Source organism: Acanthochromis polyacanthus, chromosome 18, assembly GCF_021347895.1.
Source record: "Acanthochromis polyacanthus isolate Apoly-LR-REF ecotype Palm Island chromosome 18, KAUST_Apoly_ChrSc, whole genome shotgun sequence".
NCBI lineage: Eukaryota > Metazoa > Chordata > Actinopteri > Pomacentridae > Acanthochromis > Acanthochromis polyacanthus.
Window position 1 is genome coordinate 9,707,928 of NC_067130.1, and position 20,062 is coordinate 9,727,989.

Here is a 20,062-nt window from a genome sequence, read left to right on the forward strand (position 1 = left end):
CTCTTGACAAGGCCTTTTATAGCCATGTGCTGAAGTAGCAAGTTGTGTAATTTAGATATTTCTGAAATTAAAGCGTTTGGGCTCCACAAAGCTGTGGAATTTATGCCATCAAAGGTCACAAATGAAGAGTTGAGCTACTCTGATCTTCATGGCTAACATAAAATTGTCTGGGTTTGTTTTCTGTCGTTAAAATGACACTGACGCAGATACATTACCTGCAGTGTCTCCTATGCACTTTGAGCTCTCGCAGCTCTTGACTGTATTTAGAAAAGAGAGGTGGCTGTCACATTACAGGCCTTTTTAGACTTGTGTATTTGTCGAATGCAGGTTTCTGCTTATTTTGGACAAGTAACTCTTGTACGCTCTACCCAAAAACTGACATTCAGACATGATTTTCTTCTTCAGTGGGAAGCGTGTTGCCGTTTCTGCTTAGTACAGGGTTATGTCCCCTATACTGGCCTACAAGTCATGCCACAATTAATAAAGTCTTTGTCTCTCTGTTTCTGTTCCTCATACAGAAGCACAGGCTCAGAGGAGGTGGAGTCATGAGTGCACAAGAGGCACCCAATCCTGAGAAGGAGCAGGCAGACGGCGGGAGTGCAGTCACAGATGCCTCAACAACCGTGGGTCCTAGTCCACCACCCGTCACTGTAAAGAAAGAACCTGGGATCTCGGAGACGAGCAACGGGAAAGTCGGGGATGCCAACCCTGCTGAGATCTGTGTTGTCATTGGAGGAAGCGATGGAGGAGCAAGTGGAGGTGGATCCCGCAGAGCTCAGACCGAGGGTATGTTTGCCCTTGGTACTCCTCCTCCAACGAAGAGCACAGACTCATGCATAGGTGTGTGAATGTACATACGGACATAAACGTGCGTTTGCTGACAGCAATCATGTCTGGTGTCTTTTGACCCTGACCTCGCTTCCTGACTGCGCAGCTCATAAATGCGACTTTTTAAAATAATTCAGCGCTAGTTGCAGTTTTCAGAAACGTTGTTTCTGGTTCCTCAGAAGAATTCACAGACGACACTGTGAACAGTTTTTGGTTGAACTTCTGTCTTTAGAAGAAATGGCCCCCATGAAAACTATTGGCACCATGCAGTTGCTGTTGAGTTTTTTTTTTAAATGTAATTTTCCAATCCTGTGAGCACAAATGAAATTCCTTTCACCTCCATGTATTGAGGTGGCAGCTGAAATCTTACAGATAGATATCACTAAACCTGGGTGAATGACACTGATGTACACATGGCTAGTGATTGTAACATATTGGGAAAGTATTCTGTTTTTAATTTGTGTGAGCTGGGATATCTTTTGTTGCTGAAACTGTGGTAAGATGATTGCAGTGATTATTTTTATTACTCTAACACTAACAGAATCCTCAGTGAAATCTCTTATAAAATGTATGGTGTATGTGCACATGTATAAAGGTATGTAGTGCATATTGCTGCAGTGGTCACTTTATTAGCAACACCTAGCTATACCTAATGCAGTGCAGCAGCTCTTGAAGAAATCCTGCCTTTAATGAAGGTTATCATGTTTCTATTATTTAGTATATTCTTATTAAAATAACAGAGAAGAACCAAATATTACAGGCTCCTCTCATATTTATCCAGTACAATTAAAATGTACCGTCCAGCACCTCTCTAAAACCTCGACTGTGTCAGTCTCAGCTAGCTCTCGCTAATAAACTGGTAATTGATTGCAGATGTTGCCGCTAACAGCTATCTGATCAAAACTTTATAGTCCTCTCAGGTTGTACCTTGCAGCTTATGATGGCTCACATACTTGAAACACAATAAAAATGGTTGGAAAACAGAAACTGGCTGATACTGAACGATTTAAACGTATCTTTTATTGGTCCTGGTATCAGTCTTGGCTATGGCAGTTAATCAGTTTTGTAATAATTTCTCCCCTTTACACAGAAGCGAGGAAAGAAGTGCGTGAAATCTCAGTAAAAGTGTAGCACAGACACAAATTCAGACGAGAGTGAAACTGTAAAATGTGACGTTGACAGCTTTATGACAACTTTAGCTGATGTCTTGTGGTTTGTTTGTAGAATATTTAAGAAGCTAATGGTGAGTAGATCTTCACAGCAGTAATAAGAAGATTAGATGGGATGGAAGACTGCCTTACATTTTATGTCCTATGCATTCCTGGTGATACTATTGCTCTTCTTTTTATGATGCCGTTTTGAATTTTCCTGCAGGTTCGTATGTTTGTGGGGTGTGCGGGAAGAAGTACAAGTATTATAACTGCTTTCAGACGCACGTCAGGGCGCACAGAGGTAAAGTATATATTTGTATAGTTTTCTAAAAATGTCTTTGGTCTTAGTGAGAAGCCAAATAATAACCGGCTGCTGTGTTTTTCCTCCTGACAGTCTGGTCCTAAAATTATTCACTTTCTCAACATGAGTCATGCATGTCCTGTCTTGGCGAGGACTTGCTTTTAATTCATCAATGTTGTTTTATTGCCCTTCTGAATTATTTTAACATGGAAGATGAAGGTTTTAGCACAGGTTGGAAGCTTTGAGAACATGTTGGCTTTAATTCACAGAAGTTCAATTCTCTTTTCTTTTGTTGTTGTTTTTTTTTTTTTGACTATAGAATCAGAGAGCATGGTCGCAGATGGTCTGCCCCAGACACCCAACAGTAAGTACATGTTTGCACACTTATCCGATAAACAAAGTCAACTTTATTAGCATGCCAGCACAAGCTGTTTGTTTCAGACTTGGCTTATTTAGCAGACATGTCTTTTTACTAGATATCGTTTAGATGAGGTCATCTCTGTCTTTGCTTCAATATTGTGACACAACATGTCTGGACACAATGTTTGGGTAATAACAATAATATTTTGCTGACAAAATTTGTGCAGTTTAGTTTTGAAGGTAATTGGTTCAACTGAAGCAAAGTCGCAAACTGGCCCCTCATTGTCTGACATCACCAGCTCTTCTAATCTAACTGCAATAGACCGGAGTCTGCCTATAAAAATACATGCTGGCCTGCAGGTATTATATGATATAACTCTTTGAGTGGCAGTGTATATCAGCCGCCAGGACCGGTGTTTATCGGGCATCTTACCGTCACGGTGAAAGTTTGATTAGGACTAAAAATACTCGTTCCTCAGAGTAGTACTTGAGTTATTTATAAATCTTCCTACACGCGCTCTCGACAATCATTACGTGGATGTGCACATCGCTTAAAGGCAGCACTATCAACATGGAAGAGAGAAAAGAAAGAGCAGTCATCTTTATGCAGACAGAACAAGAGTTTTTTTTTTTTTTTAAAGCTGTATGAGGAATACAAACACAGTGTAACCCAAAGGTCTGTGACAGTGTTAATAAGTAGGCCAGTGAGGCTGCTTGGCGATGAAAGCGCTATTAGATTAAATTCTTAAGAGGATAGAACATGCTGTAAAGCATTTTTGGTTGATGCCACATGCTTAGACTTTATTCTTGATTATGACTGGCATATCAATTTATAAGCATATTTTTAAGCATAACTTGCTTCTGTGAGCTGTCTAAGTGCCCCCAAATAAAGGTAGAAAGTGGTGATGTCGATGAGGGACTGATTGATGTTGTTAAATACAGAGTTTACAGAATTTACATATCTGTAATCAATAGAAGTTTAAACCTGAAGCAAAGGACGGCACAGTCAAGGTATGGTATTATCGTAACCTTGACTCTAAGCCTGCTTACACAAGATTCATAGCAAATTACTCAGGGTCATTCCAAGGCTGCATTTTAAAATTCGAACAAAATTAATCCATGCTGACTGATACTCCTGCTTTGAACCAATGTTAGCATAGGAGAATTTTGAAAAGCAGAAGACAACACAGGGAGTAGTGTTGTGGAGGAGTTTTTGGAGTTGAGAGTATTTTGGGCGCTTGGCTTGAACAAACTTTACATGGCTCTGATTAAGTGGGCGTTCAGACTAAAAACAGCTCTGTGTTAGAAATAAAAATGCAGGGGCTGGTGGCAGTGTGATGCTTCAGGTACCAGGGAAACAATAAAACACCATTCAGGAAGTTAAGTTTGGACAGGATGTATTTATATAATCAAATACCAAAGTTAAGTTATTACATTGATGTTTTTGGCACCTCTGGCAAATAAACAGAGTGGTGCAAATGAGTGAGTCGGTTGCATTTTTTTTAAGGGTTTAAATCAGTTTATATACAGCTTAGACTTGAAGAAAGATCACAGACAAATCATTGGTAAAAATCTGTTTCAGTTGGGAAATGGATACCTTAACTTTTCACATTAATTTGTACATTTAGTAAAACAAACTAAACATCTAAGCAGTAAAGTATTCACAGTATGTAGAACCACAATTTTTACCAGTGTTAGTGACACCTGTGGACACTTGAAAATTGTTGTACATGTTGAGTCCAGGTTTTTTTTTTTTTTTTTTTTACATTTGAAAAGTAGATAAATAAATTCAACTGTCATTTTTTATGCTTTTTTGCCATTTATCAGAATATCACATGTATCATATATTGCAGTGAAGAATGAGCCCACAGAGAATAAAAATCCATCCATCCATCCATCCATCCATCCATCCATCCATCCATCCATCCATCCATCCATCCATCCATCCATCCATCCATCCATCCATCCATCCATCCATCCATCCATCCATCCATCCATCCATGTCATTTCACACATCTAAGTAAAAATGTGACGGAGGCAAAACGAAACTAACCAAAAACGGTACTTCTTAGGGTTCCAAGGGTTAAAATACAGACTTTACCAGTAAATTGCAGTGTATGATTGTGACATCATGTGCAAAATAGACCTTGTGTTTTTGTTTTGTTAAACTGGGTGAAACTGAACAAACTGAAAATAAAAACTGTCCATTGGCATTTGAATGTGAATCTTTCATAGTGAACCATCAAAATCGACAAGAAAGACATTATATCTAATTAGTTGAATTACTATATATATGACCCAATGGATGTTAAGGGTGGGTCATTCTGTGTGGTTTCACCAGATGGTGGTTGCCACAACATTTTCAAATTAGTCCTAAATTTGCATGCCATTAGATAGTCACAAAAGTACTTTCTATGCAAAACTGTAGGCCTGTAGCTCAAATAGTTTCTGAGTTGTGGGGGTCTGAAATTTTCTGAATTTGGGCTATAAAAAGCCTCGCCAGCGTTTTTTGCATCTTTAAGTGGTTATTTCTCAGCCTCTAGACATACCAGAGAGCTGTGAGTTGGTAAACAAGGCCTCTGCATGTAGCTAGTGCCCCACAAACATCCCCAGGTGTTTCCCTACACTCATGGGGGGCTTGCTAAAAAAGCTGAAAATTAAGAAAAACCTGCTTGCGAGTGGCGTTTTGGGACCTAAAAAATCTCAGTGTGGGACAGGTACCAGAGACCCCAAGTTTTTCTACAAGACAGTTCCATCTGTCTTCTATCACTGTACAAAAAGCAGCAGGGTTATATTTGTATTTACTGAGATATTCTTACTCAAATGGCATGGGTAATGTCAAAATCATTTTTTGCTTTTCAGTACTTTAGATTGGGATTCAAGTATTAGTAGTCATTCCAATGGTAGCATTATGTATGTTTTGTTCTTTTTGATATGTGTAAAGAAGTGTAATGCCCTTTTTGTGTCACAAGGTCCAGTTTAGAGCCATACCTGTAGATATCATGGCATGTTGACACCCATTTGCAATGCATACATGTAATTATAACATACACATACAAATTACATGTACGTGTATGTTATAATTACATAACTACATGTATTAGATAAGACCTTATCTAACAGATTAACATAACTTAGGTATAGGTTCTTTTGCTTGTAACATGACATTGTACAATTAAATTTAACATGTTTAATCCCACTGCACTGATACTGTAAAATTCAACATTATTGTTGTATTTTTAAATTAATCAACCATAAACTACTACAGAGCTCCCTGAATTCAAGTTAGTACATGAAATTTGTATGTGTATGTTATAATTACATGTATGCATTGCAAATGGGTGTCAACATGCCATGATATCTACGGGTATGGCTCTAAACTAGACCTTGTGACACAAAAAGGGCATTACACTTTTTGAAGGTAGTCACCTTTAACAACTAACATTTCAAAAAGAACAAAACATACATAATGCTACCATTGGAATGACTACTAAAGTGTTACCCTTGTATCCCAATTTAAAGTACTGAAAAGCAAAAAACGATTTTGACATCACCCATGCCATTTGAGTAAGAATATCTCAGTAACTACAAATATAACACTGCTGCTTTTTTGTACAGTGATGGAAGACAGATGGAACTGTCTTGTAGACAAATTTTGGGTCTCTGGTACCTGTCCCACACTGAGATTTTTGCCACCAAAAATAGCCAATTAAAAATCTCGTCCAACTTTGGGAGCTCATATTTTCCAAACTGAGGTACCTAGAAAGCTCCAGTTTGCTAAGTTAGCAGACAAGTTTGTGTGAAATGGAACCCAGAGGTGTTAGAACACTTCTGTGCAGTATTTCTAGTACTTTTAAGGTCCCAAACCCCACTTGTGAGGGGGTTTTTCTTAATTTTTAGCATTTCTAGCAAGCCCCCATGGCCTGCAGAGTGTAGGGAAACACCTGGGGATGTTTGTGGGGCACTAGCTACATGCAGAGGCCTTGTTTACCAACTCACAGCTCTCTGGTATGTCTAGAGGCTGAGACATAACCACTTAAAGATGCAAAAAACGCTGGCGAGGCTTTTTATAGCCCAAATTCAGAAAATTTCAGACCCCCACAACTCAGAAACTATTTGAGCTACAGGCCTACAGTTTTGCATAGAAAGTACTTTTGTGAATATCTAATGGCATGCAAATTTAGGACTAATTTGAAGATGGTGCGGCAACACCCCCAAGGAATATCTGGTCATTTCCCCTGGGATGACCCAGGTTGTTGTGTCTTGGACTTGTTTCTCTAGTGTCACTTGAAAATAAAGTAAAAGTCTAGTCTTAGGTTGGACTTGTCTAATTACTGTCCTTGCTTTTTAGGGAGTGTTTGTGTCTGTGACTGTGTGAAAGCTAGTGCACACAAACCTAACAGTAAAGGGAGTCTAACCTGCAAGGTTCATGCATCCATAGCCAATTATCTCTGTTGTTACACTTTTATCGATTTACTCTGAATGTGTCCTCACCTGTGCTTGGAGCAATGATGTTACTGAGCTTTAATTACACTGACAAATGCCAGGAATCAGCTAATTTGTGGAAAGTGGTTTTAATCACGTTAATTGGTGAGAAAAATTATAGAATATGCATCGTATTGCAGCCTTGAGGTTTTATAAATGCAATTATAGTCAGACACCCTAATAAGTGCTGTTGTAGCTGTATTTCCCTCTTGCCAGGTAAGCATGCATTTCATCAGCCAGTTTGGTGTGAAGTGAAGACGATTCTACCACGGTTCTAGAAAAGCCATTTGCTTTGTTTACAAAGTATTGCTAAAGTTTAACTTTAACAGAGTTGATAGCAACTTTTTCAGTCTGTACATTCTCAGTCTAGAGCAGTTTTTTTTAAAAAATATTCTGCTGTGAAATCTTTCGTACCGTATTTACATCTTTGAAATGCCCCAGGAATTCAGCCAAGAATGCAGCTGATTGAATTAACAGAGTGCCCCTAGAGAGCAGACTGGAGAAAATTTAGAAGTTGTCGCTCTGCTGCTAAATGATAAAACATTTGTCACATGGGTGTGTGGTGAGGGGCCTTCTGCTGGGGCGACATCAGTCAGACATCTTATTATGGCGAGAAGACTAAACCTGAACCAACTGGAGAAATGTGGTTGGAAATTGATTTTGTCGTACAGTTGCTCTGTGCCATGCTGTTTATGCAACAGATTGCCTTCAGACAGGATTTGACTGTAGCGTGCCAAGAGACACTTCAGATGTTCTTACTTGTCAACAGCCACCTGGCTGCACAATGATTCTCGCTGCAACAAAATTAGCAAGAGCAGAACAAGTAATCTACATCCCTTATGTCCTTTCACTGTGTTAGCCCTTTATAGGCTTGACAAGGAATGTCTGTAAAGGCTAAATCAACTTTAAACATGTAAATGAGAATCATTAATGCACAGTTACACAAATGAAATGGTGTTGGCATGATTGGAGTCCTATTTCTGCTCCATATTCCAGTTAAAAAAGATTCTAACAATAGATACATTCCAAGATAAATTCTTGAACTTCAAGAACTCATTCTCCTCTATACTACTTAGAATTTGTACTGGAATTTAATTTGCATAAACATATTTTTAGTCTTAAAAATAATGAATTGATTATTAACTTTTCTTCTACCTTTCCCCCAGGGACTCCAATGCAATCTGTGTAATCTCATTTAGTCTCCTCGTCTGTCTGTCAGCATGCAATCAAATCTTCTGCTGTGTACTTATTTTTTGTTCATTAATCCCTGTTGCTGTTGCAGAAAGACTAAAAACAGAAATGTCACTCTTTTTATGGCGCCGTGCAGCACCTGCACTGCAAAATTAAGTGTGAAAAACAACAGGAATGCCTTCGGGTTCAAGGTTTTCAAGTGCTTCTCGGTCAAAATTAGAATTTAAGGCAGAGCTGTCGTACTAGATTACATTAGATTTCCCACATGCGTCTAGTAAAGTGGCCTCTCAGTGTAAGTGTCAAGCATAGAAATAATGCCACTGTTGTAATATTGCAACCAGTGAAAGGTATTAATAAATTTAAAGATGCTATATGAATCTATTAGCCAATATGTTTTGAAAATAGCAAATTTTTATGTATCTGCAATCAACACTTTCCCAAAGGAGTTAAATATTATTTGGGAAAATATACCGTCTAAATACCTTAAAAAGTGTATATTTCAGCTCTGAAAAATGATTATTGTTGGTAATTTGATTATTTTAAAACACTGAAAAGCAACTGTTTGGTTGCAAATAATTCTAAGGGTCTTGTGGATGTCCAATACTAATTCCAACTCAGTCCAGTGAAATATAAGTGGTTGTTGAGCCTTGGAGGGAGTCGCAGAAAGAGATGAAATTGAGTTCCGAGGGCCAAACTTCAAAAATTCATAGCTTAAAAAAAGTATTCAGAGTAGAGCTTTAGGATTTTGCAAGGTCCCATGAACTTAATAGAAAGTTTTCACATGAATTTTTCAAGAAAATCCATTACATGAACTGGGAGGTATAGGTGAGCTGGCATGGTGTGTCTTGCTCAGAACTTATTAAACTACTGTGGTGGGATTCAGTTGTATGCACTGTACCTGCTATGTCCAAGGTTCAGTTTAAGCCTTGTCCCTGCTCTCCTGCTCTCTGAACTACACACTCTGCATATATGCATTTTGTTTTCATTTGGTTATAGTTTACCCGGTCTGTGCGGTCGTTCACAAAATACAAATTGTCCGTGATATCCGTTGTCTGTATGTTGGTCACATCCTAACCCTGTTGGGCTCTCTTTGTCTGTTTATCTGCAGGTAGCTTCCGTTACTCCTGTGACATCTGTGGCAAGAAGTATAAATACTACAGTTGCTTCCAGGAGCACCGTGACCTGCATGCAGTTGATGGTAAGCAGGAGCTTTCGCACAATTTGCATGGCAGTTTATTTTTTCTTTGAAACTCCAAGACTGCAGCTTGAAAGCTATTCAGTCAACTTCCCCATTTCACACCGGTCTCAGCAGCAAAATCTGAGTAAAATGCTAAAGAGGGGAAGAAAAGAAACTGGAGCCTTTTTACTAAGAGACTACAAAATACAGGCGTAATTGGTAGTGTCTAATCATAGTCTGTTTAAAGTAAAGTTCTTTTGAGACAGGCTAGTACTTGTAGTGTTTAAACTGCTAGTCAAGAGACTTTAGGGACATGATGTTTTACTTTATTTTCATCTTGAGTGCATGTTCTGTGATACTGTTTAAATCCACCCTGAAAAGAAAGCGTAAGCAGCATGCAGCGTACAGGCCTCCACATGAGCCAAAATAACACTTTAAATTCAGTGACTTAAGAAATGCAGTCAGTAGGTAAACATTTCTAATTCTTGATGCCGGAAACAATTCGATGCACCTCAAAGAGCTCGGCTTACATTGTATGGCAAATGTGACAAATGTCATAGATGATAATTGCCGACTTCTTCTCCGTCATCTTGATCTGTCTCCTACTTCTTTTCTCAGATCCTTATGAACAGGTAGTGTTACCTGTGGATGGCCTTAAAGAGGAAGAGCCGATTGAACCCTATCAGAAAATTGGACCAAGTAAGACCAATGTGCTTCAGTTTGTTTAAAGTGGGGGTGTAATGGTACATTAAATTCACGGTTCTGTCTGCCTCTCTGTTCTGCTGTCGTAATTCGATATTTTTTGTACAGGGTTTTAAAAAGCATAAATTACCATTATGTCATTTAAAAAAAAAAAAAAAAATTAAAACCATTAAAAGTGCCCAGTTGGCTACAATTGTTACTGTAGCAGTGAAGATACTGAAATGCTGGCGTGCTGTCAATAAGAAAATAGTCTGACCTGCTCACTTTGTTATGCAATAATAAAATAAAAAATGTCCATCAAGACAAGTACAACACATACACCCTCTGTCAAAAGTTTTAGGACACTCTCATTGAAATAAAGTAGAACCTGTCCTACAACTTTTGACAGGGGGTGTATCCACCAAATTTGGTACACATATGCAGCACATCAGGCTGAACAAAAAAGTCAGTGACAGCCACATTCCAATCCCGACAGGAAGTGAGCTATTTTGCGTTGAATGTCAGATTTTGCCCATTTTTCTTTTTTTTTTTTCTAGAGCAAACTCCTCCTAGGGGAAACTCCAATTCACCTCAAATTCAGCCAGTACATACAGGAGGCCTTAATGATCCAAAGTTATTAAAATCTTTTTCCAAAGTCAAAGGGCGTGTCCGTGGCGGCCTCTGGAATTTTGATGCTTCACCATGAAATTTCAAATGCTGTGTAAATGCCCTGAACATGCTCCAATCTGCCTGGAACTTTACATGTATGATCAGAGGCCTGCCCTGATCACAACCATATGATGAAATACACCCCCTGTCAAAAGTTGTAGGATTATTTGAATGAGACAGTGTCCTAAAACTTTTGACAGAGGGTGTACCTGATTAACTTTTCAACAGTTATCAGTTTCTGTGTAAGAAAGGCACAAAACAATGCTGTGTTACTCTTAAGGTAAACGCTGAGGACACGGCGTTCCCTTTGAAAAAACTTTATTAGAATTGTCAGTGCACAAAAGGGTGTGGAACCTTTGTGCTTCCATTGAGTGTGAGCAGGTTCTGGCCATGTAGGAAGACCAATAACTTATGCACTGTGTCCAACCAGCTTTAAAGATTACCCAAGAACCATGTTATGGCTGATAGACTAATACTGAACAGCCAAAACATTCCACATGTACCTACACAAAAGCAGACTTCTGACTGTAACTGTTTGGATGACATGGCTTACCGAACTGAGGAAGTGTCATCCTGAACAGCCGGATATCGACCTGTTTGGGATGGCTGCATGTACCGTTATACCCCTGGTTTAAAGTTTGTTGTCTCAATTCTAGAAAATGTCTACAAATTGTGATTGTAAAACCAAAATGAAGACCTAGGAAAAAGGAGAGCAAGACTCCAAAATTCACTATGTAGTAGCTCCATTTTGCAGCTGCTTGTTGTGTTACACTGAAAAAAATTGGGGTAATTTTGATGCTGTATGCCAAGATTTTGTATATAATTTGTTTTATGTTGCATTTAAAGATTTTTTTGTTTTGTTTAGAAGAGCATATTATAAATCTAAGTTGTGACATACTATTTATCGGGCACTGAAATTCCCATTACAACCTTGCAGCTTAAATCCACCTCTGTCCAGTTCAATGTATTGAACACAGTTTGTAATTTAAGGTCTTATGTCACGGTGATGATCCATGTTAGAAAGATAACACTAAGCATTTGAGTTAACTCCACACTGGAAAGGTTTCAGAACATGAGTCCAAAAGTCCTCTTTCGCAGGGAAAAAAGCACTCGCCCTCCTCCACAGAGACCGCGGGTTCAACCAACGGCAGCACGTGTCCCTTCAAACACAATTGGCAGTGTTCGCAGGTGGGAAGCCTGCACTTGTCACTGCACTAATGACTCCTACTGATTGGGGGGATAGTGTGAACCTCAGCGCACTATGCAGAGAGACTCCCTGTGTTTCTATGTTCTCTACTTTTGAGTTCCAGCTAAATGTAAACATTAAGATGGTCTTTGTCAGATGGGAAAACACAATACAATCAGAATCAACAGCTCCTTCCTTTTCTCCATTCTGTTTGGACCTCTTGTTTTCTGCTTCTCCTTTGTGATGTAAGACACGATTAACAAAATTATTCTATCCCTCCTTTTTTAACTGAAGACAACTAAAGCCACAAAATTGATCTTAACTGACATGATTCTCGCTTTAGTACCAATACCGATTTTGATGAAAACAAAGGTGCGTTTGTGTGTTTTCTTGTCTCCAGAAACTGGGAGCTATGTTTGTGAGTTCTGTGGGAAGCAGTACAAGTATTTCAACCCGTACCAGGAGCACGTTGCTCTTCACACACCGATGGGTGAGTCTGTTTATTTATTGTATTTAATTTACTCTGCATTTGAAACTTTTAATATTCAGAATAATAATGAAGTCCTGTTTTAGCCATTCTGTTTGTTTGCATATGCAGTTATTAAAAACATGTGTGGGGACCATGTACCAGCGTCATGCATTTTGTTTTCAAACTTCGCAATGTATACACTTGACTCAGAGTGAATTATTTATTTTTTGATACAGGCACATTTGATTTGAAGGCATCACGGGTACAGGAATGTGGCGGTCTGGATATGAGTAAATTTGGCCACAGCCAAACTGCTAAGATAAAAAGTAAGCATAACTTTATTCTCCTACATTTTCTTGACCTGCATACCTCATAAGCCCATGAACCAAATGCACACCAACAATCGTGCCATAGACGGGTGGTGTATGTACAGTGCTGTGTAAAAGTATTTGCCCACTTCTCATATTCTTTTTTTTTTTTTTTTTTTTTAATATTTCCCCCACTTATATGTTTAAGACCATCAAACAGATTTAAATATTAGACAAAGATAACCAAAGTAAAGACAAAATGCATTTTTTCAATGATGATTTAATGTTTAAAAAATGAAAAAAAAGCTGTCCAAACCTGTCTGGCCCTATGCGAGTAATTGGAAAAAATTAAATCCTCAATTAACTGTGGCTAATCACATTTTTTTTTTGGAAAGCGAGTTCAGTTTCATTGACCACACCCAAACTTGATTACCTTCAGACCTGCTCAGTAAAGAAATCTCTTAAATAGAACCTGTCTGACAAAATGAAGTCGGCCAAAAGATCTATAAAGCTGCAACAAAATGTCGCGATCCAAAGACATTCAAGAACAGATGAGAATAAAGTGATCGACATCTGTCAGTCCAGAAAGGGTTACAAAACCATTTTTACAGCTTTAGGACTTCAACGAAGCACGGTGAGAACCCTTGTCCACAAATGGAGAAAACATGGAACAGTGATGAACCTTCCCAGGAGTGGCCGGCTGACCAAAGTGATCCCAAGAGCACAGTGACGACTCATCCAGGAGGTCACAAAGGAACACAAGAAAACATCTAAAGAACTGCAGGCCTCCTTTGCCTCAGTTACGGAATGATCCCCAAGACTTCTGGGAGAATATTCCATTGACTGATGAGACAAAAGTTGAACTTTTGGAAGGTGTGTGTCTTGTTACATTTGATATAAAAGTAACAGCATTTCAGAAAAAGAACATCATACCTACAGTCAAACATGGTGGTGGTAGTTTGATGGTCTGCAGCTGCTTTGCTGCTTCAGGACCTGGACGACTTGCTGTGATTGATGGAACCATGAATTCTGCTCTCTACCAGAAAATCCTGAGGGACAGTCTTTGGCCATCAGTTCATGACCTCAAACTGAAGCGCACTTGGGTTCTGCAGCAGAATAGCGATCCCAAACACACCAACAAGTCGTCTTCTGAATGGCTTGAAAAAAAGTAAAATGAAGGTTTTGGAGTGGCCTAGTCAAAATCCGTACTTGAATCCGATTGAAATGCTGTGGCATGACCTTAAAAAGGCCGTTCACGCTCGAAAACCCTCCAGTGTTGCTGAATGAAAACAGTTCTGCACAGAAGAGTGGGCCAAAATATCTCCAGAAAGATGTGAAAGGCTCATTGCCAGTTATAGAAAATGCTTGATTTAGGTTTCGGGAGCACTTAGTTTTTCGCACCAGGTAGCTTTGAAGTGTTTTTTTCCCCTTAATAAATAAAATCATCATTTAAAAACTGCATTTTGTGTTTACTTGGGTTATCTTTGTCTGATTTTTACATTTGTTTGATGATCTTAAACATTAAAGTGGGAAACACATGCCAAAAGAAATAAAAAATTGAGAAGGGACAAATACCTTCTCATAGTATGTCTGTATCCTGCGCCTGGATATCAGTTCTGTCCATATTTTAGTTTACCTTTTACTCAGAACTACGCGTGATATTTTAAAGCTCGTATGCACAGATTAGCCAAAACATTAGCACCACTCACAGATAAACAAATAATGCTGATCGCCACCAACAAAGCATGTCAAAGTTGGTGATACATTAGACTGTACTTGAAGGCAAATCAGTTCTCATAGTTAAGATGTTTGGTGTGGGAGAAGCAGTTCTTCCATTGTGCTTCCATCTGCAGTAGTTAGTACCTGCTGACGACAATCTGAGGAGGGACAACCCATGGACAAGGTGTCTGGGTCACAACTTAACACTCAAAACAGAGTTGCTAATATAGCAATGCCAGATACCCCAGGGCAACTTCAGGTCCATGGTTCGTCGTCACTATCTTGGCTCCTCACAAAGGACCAGCAGCACATTATGCAGGGTTGGTGAAGATGTGGCTCATTTGTGGACATCACTAAATGTGTTTCTCTGGTGATGCGGAACCTGATTGCATTACAACTAGCTTTTGGTGTCAACATAACAAATTATACTATTGTTGGTAATAACTGCTGTCAAAACTGTGCAGAAATTGATGCTGAAAAAATGGGAAAACAACACTCTGGACAGAAACCAAACAGCTGCTGCCTGGACTGCTGAATAATGTCGTTTCAAAATGTCAGTGTCTCTTGTTGCCCACGTGACCGCAGTAGTGCAGCCAGTCGGTTTACCATGGTATTGGCATAGCTGGATTTGAGGGCAGAGACCGGCACAGTAATATCACAGACCTGCTGTGAGGGTGTGGTAGAAATGCATTCAAGCGTACTTCACTGTGGCTGAAGGGTTTTATTGAGCCAGTGTCAAACAGATACAGGAGAACCTTAAGAGATTGTAAGGTTTTGGGTAATGTTGCTGCTGTATTTGTACCAAATGTAATAGAGGCTGTTAACATCTGATTAACTGCACAATTTAAGTCATGTGACGTTTATTGTTTTTCTACATAGGATTTTTCTTTAATTGCATCAAGAAACTAAACACATGAAATTGTCAAAACATTGAAATTACATATAGAGGAGCAGGTCTTAGTCTTGTTCAAAAAGAGCTGGTCAGATACTTTCTTAAACTAAATGCACATACCAACTAATTACAAATGTTCTAGTACGGAAATTGATGTTAAGAATCTTTTTCTCCCCACTGCTACCACATTTTGTGGTTCACGACCCCCTCCCAAATCTTTCTGCTAAGAAGCACTCCGCCATAAAGAACTATTTAAAGCATGGCACACACTCGCATCTTAGAAGTGGGTCAAAAAGATGGAATGAAGAGGAGGAATTAAACCCATATTTAAATGTAATATGAACATTTGGATCCTTTTTCGAGGCTGTTAGCATGATTGATTTGCATGCTGCAAACTAAAATTAAGTGTAAATTGCATGTCATTAACTCTGCTTTATCTGAACTGTTGTGTGGCTTCGTAGCTCGACTTAAAAATATTATCCACATTATCCACCACCGGCTTGTCACTCATTGTTTCTCCTGTGTTTTCACTTACAGACAGCCCATTCAGGCGGAAACTCGAAAGTGCGATTCAGTCTAGTCTGGTTGACACAAACAGTTCGCAGAACTCAAGTGGTGAGCACTGAGCCACTTGTTATATGGATGTGTGTATTTGTGTGGAAATGTATTATTTCTGCTCAAACGGGGAGCATTATTTTCAGTTGTGCTAAAAGCAGGTGTATGTGAATGTCAGCATAGATAGAAGCAGCATTTCTGCAGACAGTGTTTTGCAACTCATGCCAGGGCTGAAAATTGAGATGGAGGAGGAGTGGTGGATGTAAAGAGGCTTGTGTGACCTACCTTGCATCAATTGTTACTATATAAAACTCAAGTCCAAGAGCTCTATTATTATTATTCTACTCCTCGCTCACACCATGAAAATGGAGACCTTGTTAAATATCACGTTGAATCACCTTTGGCTCTTGTAGCAGCTGCTATACATCACTGCAGTGAATCAAAAAGAAGCTTGTCGTTAAATGCCTTGTTACTGAAGTCTCAGTTGTTTGTCAGAGTTTACGTTCGGTGCTGTTTTGTCTGCATCGCTCCGTGGTTTATAGTGTGCTGGGCTGAGCTGCAAAATGGTGCACAGAAATATATGACATCACCTACTAGGATTTATCACAGTTTCCACCATATGGTTCATTAGATTATGTCTCAAGTCTGATCAAACCACACTGTCCTGATGATGTGGATAAGAAGAGTGCTAAACCATTAAAAAATATTAGCGATTACTGATTAAACAGTGTTTCAGTTAATTTTGTGGAGTAATGTATAATAATTGAAACATATTTCAGGGGCTTTAAGATAAAGCTGTCTATGAAGGCATCAGCCACAATAATGTCAAAGCATTTTATTTATAGCAGTCTTTTTGAGCCCCTGTGACATTCCAGATGAAGCCTTGACAGCATTTTCAAGGTTTATTAGATTGTACTTGCAGCTTGTTCTCAATAAAATGTTTAGTTGTCTGGTGTTTTGTGTTCCTGCTTGCTCTTTGATTGAACATTATGCTTGCACCTGTATAAAAATGAAAGACTACTAATGCACTAATTGAATAAAAAAGGGACAAGAAGTGGTACATCATGGCCCACAGTGTTTGGAGTGTTAAATTCCTCCCTGTGCTCTCGTCAACAGGAACTCCGAGCCCTCTGGTGGCCAGCACATTCTCTACAACACAGAGTAAGTCCCACCCATCCCTTCCTGTCAAATACCAAAAAAAAACAAAAAAAACTTGCTGCCTCCTTTCATTTCACTTTTTTTTTTTCTGGTATCATTTAATTTCTGTGGCCTTTCATTGTTTGGTGTAAACACTTTATCTGTACTCCATTGTGATTATATATATATTTGCTTCATTTATCTTCATTATCACTAGGAAATGGTTAAACAAGATGGTAAACATTAGTCTTTGTATTGTGTTCAGATATGAGTGTGTAATGATTGACAACGAAGCATTAGCTGGCTCATACCGTTATAGGGTTTTCTTTTGATGGACAAAGACTACTGGAAATTTAAAGAGCTAAGGATGTCTTTTTGCTTTTAATAGCTAGGATGTTGTATAAAGATATGAGATATAAGAGGAAGTTGGCATGTGTGATTGTCTCTGGTCAGGACTGGTTACATTTGTGATTGCATTACAGTCAGTGCCCTAAACCCCCTGAGAAGCTTTTATAAGTCATTGCCATTATTGTAAAAGTAGCCCAAAACCCCTTTCAGAATTATATTACAGAGTGCTTCTGCAAATTGAGTTCCTGTAAGCTGTAAAAATCACCGAGTCAATGACATCTTGGACTGACTTTCAGAGCCGCTGCATTTGGCACAGATCAGGGATAATAGTGGCTAGGTGGACAGATGCACAGTATTTTCATTTATTTGCCTCTGACAAAGAGTCAACGCTCTTCTGGGCCTTGTGATTTTTTAGAACCCTACACTTGTGGTGCCTGTGGCATCCAGTTCCAGTTCTACAACAACCTGCTGGAGCACATGCAGTCCCACGCTGGTGAGTTCCACGACGACAAATGCATGATAAGCTCGACAGGGGAAAAACAAAAAAAAGCAGAATGTGAACACACCCTCAGTGGCTGCAATGCATGTTAAAGTCTCAATGACTACACATAATCCTTACTTGTTTATTGAGGTGTTAACATTCAGTTGTTGTTCACAACATTTGTATGTAGAGTTACAGGAAATTATTATCTTAATGAGGGTTGTTGCAGATCTGGATCTGAGGCTGCTGAAATAATTTTTATCTTGTTGCAAAAGATAAAGTGCATCAATCATGTAACCATGTATATATATGTTGTTTTATAGTTTTATTCAGAAAATTATTCATGATAATATTAAGCAACTGCAACTACACTCCACAAAATTATAAATGCAACACTTTTGTTTTTGCTCCCATTTTTTATGAGATGAACTCAAAGATCTAGAACTTTTTCCACACACACACAATATCACCATTTCTCTCAAATGTTCACAAGTCTGTGATAGTTCTTTCCTGAGATAATCCATCCCACCTCACAGGTGTGCCATATCAAGATGCTGATTAGACACCGTGATTAGTGCACAGGTGTGCCTTAGACTGCCCACAATAAAAGGACACTCTGAAAGGTGCACAATTCTTGGAAGCTGAAAACGTCCCAGTTCTTGCATGGCCAGCATACTCACCGGACATGTCACCCATTGAGCATGTTTGGGATGCTCTGGATCGGCGTATACGACAGCGTGGACCAGTTCCCGCTAATATCCAGCAACTTCTCACAGCCATTGAAGAGGAGTAGATGCCCGATAAAACAAAACTGCACATGTCAGAGTGTCCTTTTATTGTGGGCAGTCTAAGGCACACCTGTGCACTAATCATGGTGTCTAATCAGCATCTTGATATGGCACACCTGTGAGGTGGGATGGATTATCTCAGCAAAGGAGAAGTGCTCACTATCACAGATTTAGACAGATTTGTGAACAATATTTGAGAGAAATGGTGATATTGTGTATGTGGAAAAAGTTTTAGATCTTTGAGTTCATCTCATAAAAAATGGGAGCAAAAACAAAAGTGTTGCGTTTATATTTTTGTTGAGTGTATTTAGCAATTAGTCATTATTTAGACTTGCCAATACAAGCAAATGCAGATCTATGAAGAAGCCATAACTTCCAATTGTTTGGTATTTTATTTGATGATTTAAGTGGTTACCCTCTTATGTGTGCATCATGTTGCCTATCCGTGCATGCAGTTCTAATTATGCATTTTTCATTTGAGGAGTCATTGAAATACTGTTATTCAGGCTTCAAAAATGAAACAAAGTAATCAATCTCTTTATTTTTTTCATGTTACTATTAGATTTTTAGACTGACTTTGGTAAATGAATTACAACACAAGATTGGTAGCTGATCTTATGTGAGAACAGACCAGGGAAATAATTCAATTGATATTCTTTTCTAAACTTGCACAAGTGGTTTTGAAAGGCACAATTTGATAAATATAGACTCAGGGAGGCAAAGTAAGGTATTTTTATCATCTCTTTTGCTGCCAGTTATTTTGTTTAATTTTGTGTCATGGTTTTGTTCCTGACATTTTCCTCCAGTGGAAACGCCTAAGATTAACTTTCTCCATTAAGACCAAACACTTCTGGCCACTCTGCCTGATCTTCCATCTCTCTCCCCTCAGCTGATAATGAGAACCACACCAAAGGGGACTCTCCCAAAACCTCTTCAGCCTCGGGTCCTCAGGAGCAGCTGTGGAGAGGTTCTCAGGCTCAGGCCCAGGCCCATTCCTCAGTTAAACTACAAATCCAGCCTCAAAGCATCTCCCAGAGAAACCATACTCTCAGCCGTAAGTATTGCAGCTTCATCATGAGGTGGCTAGGATGCGTACCATAAATTACATTCTTAGTTTGATTCCATCAGGCTAGCTTTTGTTGATGCTTCCTCACCATGCATTTCCTGTCGATAGCGCTACTGTAAAAGTCAAAAATAAATTCTTATACATTTTGACCTGTAAGTTGTTTTCTGTTGCATTTTAAGGATTTTATGTCAAGAATTACATCTAAACTCTCCTTAAGTTTAAGGATACTCCACTCTGTAAAATAAATCAAATTTGTTCCCTTATTAGTGG

At 38.9% G+C, this 20,062-nt stretch overlaps 1 protein-coding gene across 7 annotated transcripts in view; it reads left to right on the forward strand.

Moving 5' to 3' along the window:
* Positions 1 to 20,062, forward strand: part of znf618 (zinc finger protein 618) — a 42,135-nt gene that overhangs the window by 15,457 nt on the left and 6,616 nt on the right. Inside the window, exons 2-13 of one of the 7 annotated variants that reach the window (XM_022211996.2) lie at positions 519 to 840; positions 2,203 to 2,280; positions 2,600 to 2,644; positions 9,425 to 9,514; positions 10,112 to 10,192; positions 11,942 to 12,031; positions 12,430 to 12,519; positions 12,735 to 12,824; positions 15,955 to 16,032; positions 17,089 to 17,133; positions 17,873 to 17,950; positions 19,616 to 19,780. In XM_022211996.2, coding sequence (XP_022067688.1) covers positions 546 to 840; positions 2,203 to 2,280; positions 2,600 to 2,644; positions 9,425 to 9,514; positions 10,112 to 10,192; positions 11,942 to 12,031; positions 12,430 to 12,519; positions 12,735 to 12,824; positions 15,955 to 16,032; positions 17,089 to 17,133; positions 17,873 to 17,950; positions 19,616 to 19,780 — 1,225 coding nt within the window. In that variant the 5' untranslated portion in view covers positions 519 to 545. The remainder of the gene's footprint in view (positions 1 to 518; positions 841 to 2,202; positions 2,281 to 2,599; positions 2,645 to 9,424; positions 9,515 to 10,111; positions 10,193 to 11,941; positions 12,032 to 12,429; positions 12,520 to 12,734; positions 12,825 to 15,954; positions 16,033 to 17,088; positions 17,134 to 17,872; positions 17,951 to 19,615; positions 19,781 to 20,062) is intronic. The other 6 variants (XM_022211997.2, XM_022212000.2, XM_022211999.2 and 3 more) reach the window with 6 other exon arrangements.